Source organism: Alligator sinensis, unplaced genomic scaffold, assembly GCF_000455745.1.
Source record: "Alligator sinensis unplaced genomic scaffold, ASM45574v1 scaffold237_1, whole genome shotgun sequence".
NCBI classification, from domain to species: Eukaryota; Metazoa; Chordata; order Crocodylia; family Alligatoridae; genus Alligator; species Alligator sinensis.
The window spans coordinates 4,447,557-4,457,220 of record NW_005841849.1 but is presented as its reverse complement, the minus strand read 5'-3'; the positions used below and the strand labels follow the sequence as shown (position 1 = coordinate 4,457,220).

General features: G+C 47.1%; 2 protein-coding genes across 5 annotated transcripts in view; one reads left to right on the top strand and one right to left on the bottom strand.

Moving 5' to 3' along the window:
* Positions 1-9,664, bottom strand: part of ANKMY1 (ankyrin repeat and MYND domain containing 1) — an 87,179-nt gene that overhangs the window by 5,022 nt on the left and 72,493 nt on the right. The window lies entirely within an intron of this gene.
* The window catches only part of GPC1 (glypican 1), a 276,986-nt gene that overhangs the window by 259,845 nt on the left and 7,477 nt on the right, over positions 1-9,664 (top strand). For all 4 annotated transcript variants that reach the window (XM_025209857.1, XM_025209859.1, XM_025209847.1 and 1 more), the window contains exons 6-7: positions 4,547-4,666; positions 6,600-6,733. In XM_025209857.1, coding sequence (XP_025065642.1) covers positions 4,547-4,666; positions 6,600-6,733 — 254 coding nt within the window. The remainder of the gene's footprint in view (positions 1-4,546; positions 4,667-6,599; positions 6,734-9,664) is intronic.

The following is a 9,664-nucleotide window of genomic DNA, read 5'->3' as shown; positions in this document are numbered from 1 at the left end:
TCTAGTATGGGTTGCAATTTTTTGAGGATTTTCCGTACAGGTTCAAGGGATGGGTGATAGGTCATAACCAGCGGTGTGCGATTTGTGGGTGTTTTTCTTCTGTACTGCAGCAGTTCTTCATGTGGTATCCAGGTGGCTCTTTCAAGCGTGCGCTCTACCTCTCTGGAGGAGTGTCCTTGCTCATTTCCACCAAGATTACAAGAAAAACTACAGACCTTCATCCCCCCACTACCTAACCCAGGGACTTTTTACATGCTCCCTAAAATCCACAAACAAGGGAACCCTGGCAGACCTATTATATCCAACCATGGGACCCTAACTGAGGAAATATCAGGTTTTGTTGAATCCATCCTAAAACCGCTTGTCACCCACAGAGCAAGTTTTGTCCAAGACACCACAGACTTGCTACGGAAACTTAAAAACATAGAGCACACACCAACTGCTGCAGCTTCCTGAGCCTGACAAAGGGTTTTTGAACCCGAAAGCTTGCTTAATAACTATTCTCCAACCATTTGGGTTGGTCTAATAAAAGATATCAAATTCACCCAAGGAACCTTGTCTGCCTAAATACTTTATGTGTAATTTTTAAAAGTTTTGCACCAGAAGGAATAGGCAGATGAAATATTTCAGTTGCTGGAGAATTGCCATTATATTGTATAGTATACAAAAGTGGCTTCTACCTGCATTCCTTCATGAAGAGCAATATATATTGGGGAAAAAAAATCCTAAACTAATGGTACAAGTAGTGTCCTTCAAGAATGTTAATGGGACTTGCTGTTTTTCATTTCCATGTTGCTTGTTAAGATGAGCTCTTAGTAGCCCCTGGGAGCTGTCAACTTACAGAAGGCATGCAGCAGTTGGAGTGAAATGAGTTATCACCAGCGCTAACTAATGGTTGAGCGCTTGATTTATCTGTATTAATGGGTTAAGTGCTAATCTAGTTTAATTTTAGGATCTTTTAATAGCTTCTGCCTTCACATTCCTATTTGGTTAAAAAGGCAATTGGTGCAAGTCTGAAGACACATAAGAAATAGTTTGATGGTTTTTTAACCAAACATTGATGGGTTTTTTTAACCAAAACAGTGATGCTTTTCAAATTAAAATTACAGTGTATAAAGCTTGCCAAACTTTCAGTCTGCTTGTATACTGGGAGGTCCAAATTAAGGGCTGCATATGTTGCACCCCCCCAGGTTTAGTTCAAGGCAACCTCAGTTTAATGGCCTTCTGGACATGCTGAAGAAGTTATTGATTTGATTTGATTTGATTTGATTTGATTTGATTTGCCTGGATACAGCTGTGGCGTGAGAGGGTCTTGTCATCTAAAGACTACATTTGTAACCTTTGAGAAAAGAAAATATCTTATCTTCTTATAGAATTTAATTGGGGATTGGGAAGGAGATTGTCCCCTTCTTGTAAAACAGAAAGAACCAAACAAATTCTGACTGCTGTAAGGTGCCTTTGTATTCTGTATTTGTCTGGATTTAATAATACTAAAACACTCATACAGAAGCTCTGAGCATATTGTCAAAAACTAAACAATGAATCCACCCAGTAGTATTGAATACAGTTAGGCAAATCAATGAGCTCAACTAGCCAGTGGCATCAAATAAGTTTTGAAGTCCGTGGCTTGGCTCAGGTAATCCATATATAGGAAGGTCCTAACTCCATCCATGCATGTGGCTGTCTGCATTCATTCCAGCTGGGTCCCTTCTTGGTACAAACCTGTTCTACAAAGTCACTTTTCTGACAACTTACAAAAGAAAAAGTCAGCAGTGTTGCAGTGGCTTTCAGCCAAGTGACCTGCTGACTGCAAGTTTAGATGTGGCTAATTTTGATGGGGGATGAGAGGGATTATTGAATTTAAAAGGCTGATATTGGTACTTACAGAGGGCAAGTTCGGCATCCTGGTGAAGCAGGAGCCAAAAGGAATGAAAGTGCCAAGCAAAGCCAGCCTTTTGGAAAATGTCACCCTGGCAAACTCATATTTTAGCATAATGCCTCCCCCCCACCCCAAACCCAAATCAGCAGTGCTGCGGCAGGCAGGCAGGGGTGTGGGATGCAGACCAGTGAGGAGGCAGAGTGGCATGGTGTGCCAGGCAGATGTGCCATTGCTGCCTCCTTTACATGCCCAGCCTGGCTCCTCCTGAGCAGTGGCTGGAGTTGGGGGGCAGGCTGGGCTGGGCTCCACTCCTCCTGCCTGGGGTGGCGGTTGGCTGGGGTGGTTCAGAGCAGGGCGTGGGGGAGAACACTGTTGTGAGCCGGGCTGCTCACGTGTTTGCGTGTGTGTATGAGTGTATATATGTGTGTGTGTGTAGCACCCCCCTGATCATGGTACCCTGGACAGTCACTCATGTCGCCCATCCCTAAGGCCATCTCCAGTGCCAAGAGTCAGGTCTCCAGCTTCAAAGAAAGTGCTGCAGAACACTGTCAGGCTGTTAGGTTGATAGCACCATAGAAGTTTCTTCTGTAATGTAAATTGTACTTACTGCCCAGTAGGTTTCATAGTGGCTGGGCATTGGCAGCCCTCCCAATGTGCCTGTGTGTCAAGTAATTATCCCATGATTTTACAGATGGAAAAACTGAGACAGGGAGGTTCAGCAAGCGGCCCAAGGCTAGAGTAGAAGCCAGTAGTAAAATTAAGGGCCCAGTTTAAAATGCTGGCTTAAGAGTCTTAAACTCCGACAAGATCGTTTCTAGGCCCTTCCTAATTTACTTTGGGGGCCATCCTTTTTTGGCAGGGGTGTCACAAATGAGTCCTGCACCCTCCCCAAGTGCTACTCCAGTCCCTTTCTCTGCTTCCTGCTACTGCCTGATTTGCTGCTCTGCTTTCTGTACCCTGCCCCATCTGCCACTGTGCTTCCTGCCCCTCCAAGCTCTTCCATGTGCCACACAGAGGCTGCCCATGCTACCTGTGGCATGAGTGCCACAGGCTGGCCACCCCTGATATAGCAAGTGGACTGTCCAAGAAGCAGTGCAGGCTTTACTGATCAAAACTGCACTGCTCGGAAAGCTTTGGGCTGGGTCAGGCCTTCTTTTACAGCCTCTCAGTGTTGCACCTGTGAAGCACTCTCTCATCCAAGAAGCTGCCAGCCTCCTTCTGTTCTAAATCTTCCTTAAATACTAATTGTAATTCAGTCAATAGAAACTGCCACCTACTGACACAAGGTCATTGGCAAGATACCCTGTGTTACAATGTCTTAAAACCTATCTGCTCTCTAGGACAGAACTTCCTTCTAGCTTATCTAGTGCATGTTGTCTCTGATTTTCGTCCACTCAGTCCACATGGTAAATGCCTTGAGGCTTCCTTTTCCCTTGTAAAATATTGGTACCATCGGTACTCAGATTCTAATGGCCATAGCTAGTAGCACCTCTGCTGTAGTGTACCAGTGTATGCAAGAGAAAAAGCAGGGATTGGAGAGGCAGTTTGGGTAAAGCAAGAGCCAACCTGAATGTCTAATGAGCTTAAAATGAATTAGGTAAATTTTCTTTTTCAGTCACACAGGCTGCTTTTGCAGTATGCTGGGGGGTTTTCTGTAGCTGAGCTGCACACCACAGGGTAATCCTGGAAATCTTAAAAGTGGCACTGCAGCCCAGAAATATTTGGGATACTTCCAAATATGACATCTCCCCCATCAACAAAACGCTCAGACTGAGGGATCATATTTTTCCAGTCAGTATTTGGATACACTTAAAGACAAGACCCTGCAATATACTTTGACCCTCTGGCAGGAGCAGATAAGGCCTGTTCACTGCACTACCTAATTATAACATACTGGAGCATCTATTATCCTATGCGTAATATATTTATTATAGAGACCAGTTTTGTCTCTATGGTTTCCTTCATACACCAGAGCCAAGCACAAACCATTAATGCGCATTCATTGGTGAGAGAACAAAAGTTAGTTGTTAGGTTTTGCTAGTTCATTTGTTTTAAATATTAATGTTGGACTGTAGATGATTTAACAACTTAAAGGTTACTATTTAGAAGTGCACCATGTGTAACAACTACAGGAGAGACCAAGACCAGAGCACTGCAGAACTCTTTTAGAGTTGGCAGAGCCAATAGACTGCTTTAGAAACAAGTGTCTTCATGTTGGTTATATGTAATTATAAAAGGGAAGTAAGTATCCCTCCCCTCCCCTCCCCACCCCCTTCAAATCCCTCTTGGTAACAATCCTTGCTGAGAGTGATTGTACCTGCATGCTCCCCCGGATGAATTGATGATGAGTTATGTTTCTGTATTGAATTTGTGGCATTGATCTAGTGACATTACAGTCTCACTAAGGTTTGCATGTGAAGTCAAACCTAGTCATTAGGATGGTATGCTACGGTGGGTGGAAAATGGAAGGGTAGGGCCTTTTTTCCTTCAAAGAGCAGATAGAATACTAAAGGAAGGACAAAATTGCTAGAGATTTGGTGAAAGCTCCTAAATGATTAAATGATAGTAAATGGATGATTCAAACAGGCTTGTTGAACAGGAAAAGTTATAAATACAATGCTGGCTAAGAGGGAAAGCTGTTGACTGTGGGATTTTCTTTTTTCTCAGGTTTTCCAAGGTTGTGGAAATCCAAAAATCAGTACAAAAGCATCCAGTGGAGAAGATAAGAAAAGGAGGGGAAAAACTGCCCCAGATGATAAGCCCTCAGGACTTGGACTGGAGAAGCTAGTAAGTGTATCTTAGAAATTTCCTCATTTGCTTAGAAAGCACTTCCACATTGTTCCCACTGTGAGCTACATGTTCACACCTGGTTCTTATCCACATTGGGTATTGATCCCGTCACTAGCCCAAGCATGCAGTTTTGTACTTGCACTGTGGCTCACCAACCCTTTTTGCAATTGGCATAGTTCTGTGCAATGCAAGCTCAGAGGCAAGCCCTTGACTATACTCTGGCCTGTGGTGGGTTTCCAATAAACACTCATGTATGCCTAGTACCTAGGGAAAGTTCCTGGCCTGTAACTGCTTCTTGAATGATGTCACTAGTCTTTAGGGTGGTGAAACACCGAACCAGATACTGAGGGATGTTGTGGAATCTCCTTCATTGAATATTTTCAGGAACAGGCAAAACAGATGTCTATCAGGAGTGGTCTAAGTAGCCTTGATCCTACCTCACACAGGGAGGTGGACTACATGCACTCTTGAGGTCCCTTAGAGTCTCATGTTTTTGTTATTCCATTTAAGACAACTTTTGGCTCCCTAGAGCCAGACCAGTGGAACAGCCCAGGCTCATAAAGATGTGTGGTCCATAAGGCTAACAGCACAAGCCAGCCAGCCCTAGGCATTCATGTGCCATCTGCTGATTCCCACCTGCCTCTGCTTTGGCTGTGTGCTGCATGTGCAGTGAGCTCTCAGGCAGGTAGAAGCATCTCCTGCTGCTTGTGAGCTCTATGAACTCACTGGCTGGCCTATCTGGAGACCCTGCCTTCAAGCAGCTCCAGAGCCTGCTGTTGTTTGCTCTTCTCTTCCCTTCTTCCCCAACCTTTCCACCTCCTAATTCAGCAGTAGGGGAAATGGGAAAAGCAGCAGCATGCAGGCATTGAGTGCCACTGTCACTGCCACCCTGAAAGCAGGAACTCCAGACAGCCCCCATGCTGGTGAGCTCTGGCAGGAGCTGCCAGAGCATTGAGAGGTCACTGGCCTCTAGCACCTGAGGCCACATCCTGTTTGGCTGCATGGTACATGCTCATTGAGCTCTCTTCACTGCGCACGCACCACACAACTGAAGGGGGTGTGGCTGCACCCCTGTCACTGTGATCCTGGATGTACCTGTGTCTGCTGAGCTTGATCCACATCATTATTTGGTTTTCTCTCTAACTTGGAACTGCTGTCTTAGGCCCTTGTCCTCCCACACCTGCTCTTTCTCTTCTTCTGGTGTTGGGGGCAGAGGGGTAATGTGATATATTATCTCACTGCAACCTCACCTCATTGTTGGGCCATGGTCGCCTTTAATGGACATTTCTGATTCTGTGGGCAATAGGATATTGGATCATCATTAACTCCTCAGCATCTTCCACTTTATTACTCCCAGCCCCACTACTTTCTCCTGTTCTAGCTTCCCCCTAGCCAAAAGGAATCCATTTCTTGTAGCTACTCCATAGTTCCCCATCAGATCCAGTTTTCTGACTTTCTGTCTGCATTCTAATACCAGCCGGCTGCCCACACTCTCACAACATCCCCACGCCCTCACTCCCTTCTCCTGGTCACTCAGGATCCCACAGTGTCCTCTAATAACTACAGAGAATCCTGTGGCCTTGCTGCTTCCAGGATGATCTGTGGGCCAGTCTCCTCTCTCCAGATCACTGTAACAGGTGGAGTTGGGTAGGAGTGCCACTAAAGAGCTAGCAGGTTGGCTGTGATACAGAAGTATTAACCAGTCATGGTGCATATAAGACAGGCATACTGGAACAGTTGGTCCTTTGAGGAAAGCAGTGGCCCACCTTCCCAGCTCCTTGGGCAGATGGTTGGCATTTAAGGGTGTCATTATCCTGCATATGAAAAAAGATGCCCAATATTATTGAGTCCAGTCAATTTTGGGAGAGCTAACCAGCCTCCAGAGTTTAACAGGTGTTTTCTTGAGCCCCTATTCTCCCTTCCCTTACAGGTGTCAGATGCCAAAGGGAAGCTGAGAGATATCAAGGATTACTGGGTCACTCTTCCCAGTGTACTTTGCAATGAGAGGATAACAGCTGGCTCAGTGAATGAGGACAGGTGCTGGAATGGAATGACCAAGGGCAGGTAAGAAGCGGTGTGGCAAAGAGAGCCAGAAAGCCTACAGACTAAAACTGAGCTGCTTCTAGAGATAGATGGTGCAGAGAAGTGAAATCCATCTGCATCCCTGCTCCATGAACCCTTGCAGCCTGTGAATGCAAATCCCATTATGAGGGAGGCAAGGCAAATCATAACACCTGCCCCTGCCAGAAAATTTTTGCAGTTGTTTCAATCCTACTCAAGCCCACACCAGCCCAAGAGGGCTGCAGGAGCGCTGTTGCGTGAGTTCTTCCCTATCACATTCATAACTTGACACGCTGCCCCCTACCCAACCACAGAATGTCAAGCAAATCCCTTTGTGCTTTGGTGCTGATCGAGACCTAGACAGAACAGCCCAAAGCACATCCCACTGATGACTCTGAGGCTGCACATTCATATGGCCTCGTAATCTCAGCAGGCAAGTATTTCTGCTGGAGGGCCACTTAATTAGTTTTGGTGAGCTGTCGAGGGCTGCAATGGTTGCCCCACCCCTTGACAAGTGCCCCTCCCTCTGACAAGTGGCTTGGCCCCTGGTCGCCATCTTCTGACTGGATGTCCTGCCCTTAACCCATGACCTTTGCCACCAGAAGTCCCTCCCCTTGCACCCCACAAGTACTCCTTTTGGAGTTCCATCTTAGGGAAAAACCAAATGATATACTAAGTCAAACACCTACTATAACATATTTTAATTTTATTACAAAAAACATTTTTGTCATGATTTGTATTTGTGTAGTGTATATAGAGGTGACTGCATAATAACTCAAAGTTAAAGTCTTATTCTTGTGTATTGTGTGGGGGGTATAGGGTATGGTTGGGGTTGGGGTGGGGATGGGGATGGGGGTGTGCGTATGGTGGGTGTACAGGGGTGTGGTGAGGGGTTTGTGAGGCGGTGTGGCTGTATGTGTGGGGGCAATAGGGTATGTTGGGGTGTAGGGTATATGTGGGGGGGTTGGGGCAGGGTGTGGGTGTGTGGCATTTGTGGGGTGTAATCTCTTACAGGAGGACCCTCCCCCCCACATAGCTCACAGCCCACACCATCATTTTGTGATAGACCTGCTTTTGATACTTAGAGGACTAAGAACACGGAGACACAGAAACATATTTTAAATTCAAGGCACCAGTTCTTCAAGATGACCTCAGAACAAGGGTTAAACTTGCAGGTCCCAGGACTCTGCTGGAAGTGCAGGACAGCCTTGCCCTCCATTTCCTGGCAGAGTCCTGGGACCCACATGGCAGGGAGCGGCAAATACAACCAGCTCCATCACACAGGGCTTACCCTGGTGGCATGCGAGTGCCAGGAGCTGCATGTACACCACATGATAGAGGCAGGCATGGCCTGGCTGTGCTTCTTGCCACCATGTGCAGCACTGGATGGAGCCGTGTGCCGCCGGGCAGCAGTGCCTGCACAGGGCACGAGCACCCCAAGTGCCTTCCACCTGCTGCTGCTGGCGCCGTCAGTTGTGGGGGCTGTGTGCTATGGTGGGGAATGTGTGGGGGGTCCCCACACCCTTACACCTTCCCTCACACCCACATCCTGGCCACCCGATCTTGGTGCTCCCGCTGCCTCCCTGGCTGCGTGTTCCACGCTGCCGCCAGCCCCAGCCCTGTGGTCCGCGCTCCTGCCCAGCTGCAGCTCCCCCCTGTCCCTGCCGCTTCCCCACCTGGTGTCTGGAGTGAGCGGGACACCAGGGAAGCTGAGCAGTGGCTGCAGCAGCCCCACCTGGAAGCTGTGCACTGGCTGAGCCGGGCCCTTCTGCCCACAAGGATGGGAGCAACGTGTGCAGGCTGGGTGGGATATAATTAGTTGGTGAGCGCCCATGGGCTGGATGAAATTGCCTGGCAGGCCGGATCCAGCCCGGGCTGTATTTTGCCCACCCCTGGTTTAAGTGCTTCAGTGCTCCTGTCTCAGGATCAAGTTTAACCCTTGTTCTGAGGTGATCTTGAAAAACTGGTGCCTTGAATTTAAAGTATGTTTCTGTGTCTCTGTGTTCTTAGACTTCTAAGCATCAAGAGTAGGCCTATCACAGAATGACCAGCTAAGCTTTACGTATGTCCAAAATGCAGTAAACTCCATCAGGGAATTAGAGGGGTTCATTTTAGGGAAAAACCCAGAGGTAGAGCTGGGCATTGCAAATGTTCTTTTTTCCCCTAAGCTGTCACACTTTTGAAACACTTGCCCTCTCCAAGTGCACCCAGCTGAAATTCTGCATCCACAGAAATACTCTATTCCCAGAGCTTACCCTTAAAATACTACTTGGTGCCCCGTCCACAGCTGTAGCAGGTCCTTTGCTCCATTTGCTTCAGCAGAGCTATGTTGCTTTTACATCAGCTGGGAATTTGGGCCTCTGTTTGCAAAATGCCTTCATGAAGCATATGGAACTGCCAGAGTTTCACAATAGATTTTTCTGAGTGACTGATGGACAGTAACTGAAGAGTGAGAAATACTGCTTTAATCACTAGTTGATGAGCTCCCAGCTAATTGGATAGAAGTCTCCACTAGCTGCCCTGTCAATCTGATCAGGAGGTGAATCCAGTAGTTACAGAGCAGTCAGTCTCAGGGGCATCTGTCCAGATTCAGTAATGACATGACAGTTTCATAATCCTCCACACAATAATGAACATTTTCAGTGTAATATCTGGGAGGTCACCTGGCCAACTTCACTGGTGATGGTATTAGGCACAATCCTCAGCCCAGCCTGCTGCCCCTGCAACTGAGATAAACACTAAGGATGAGACAATCTCCTCTGCAAGAGACTCAAATGGCCACTTCAGCCTTGTTGTAGAGAACTGGAATGATTGTATATTATGCAATGTCTCTGGGTCACCCCAATCCCTGGTCTGTTAGCTCACAGCATATAGCAGTCTGCATTGGAACCACTGGCAGGAAAGAGAAAGGCACTTCAGACTGAGACAGTCAGC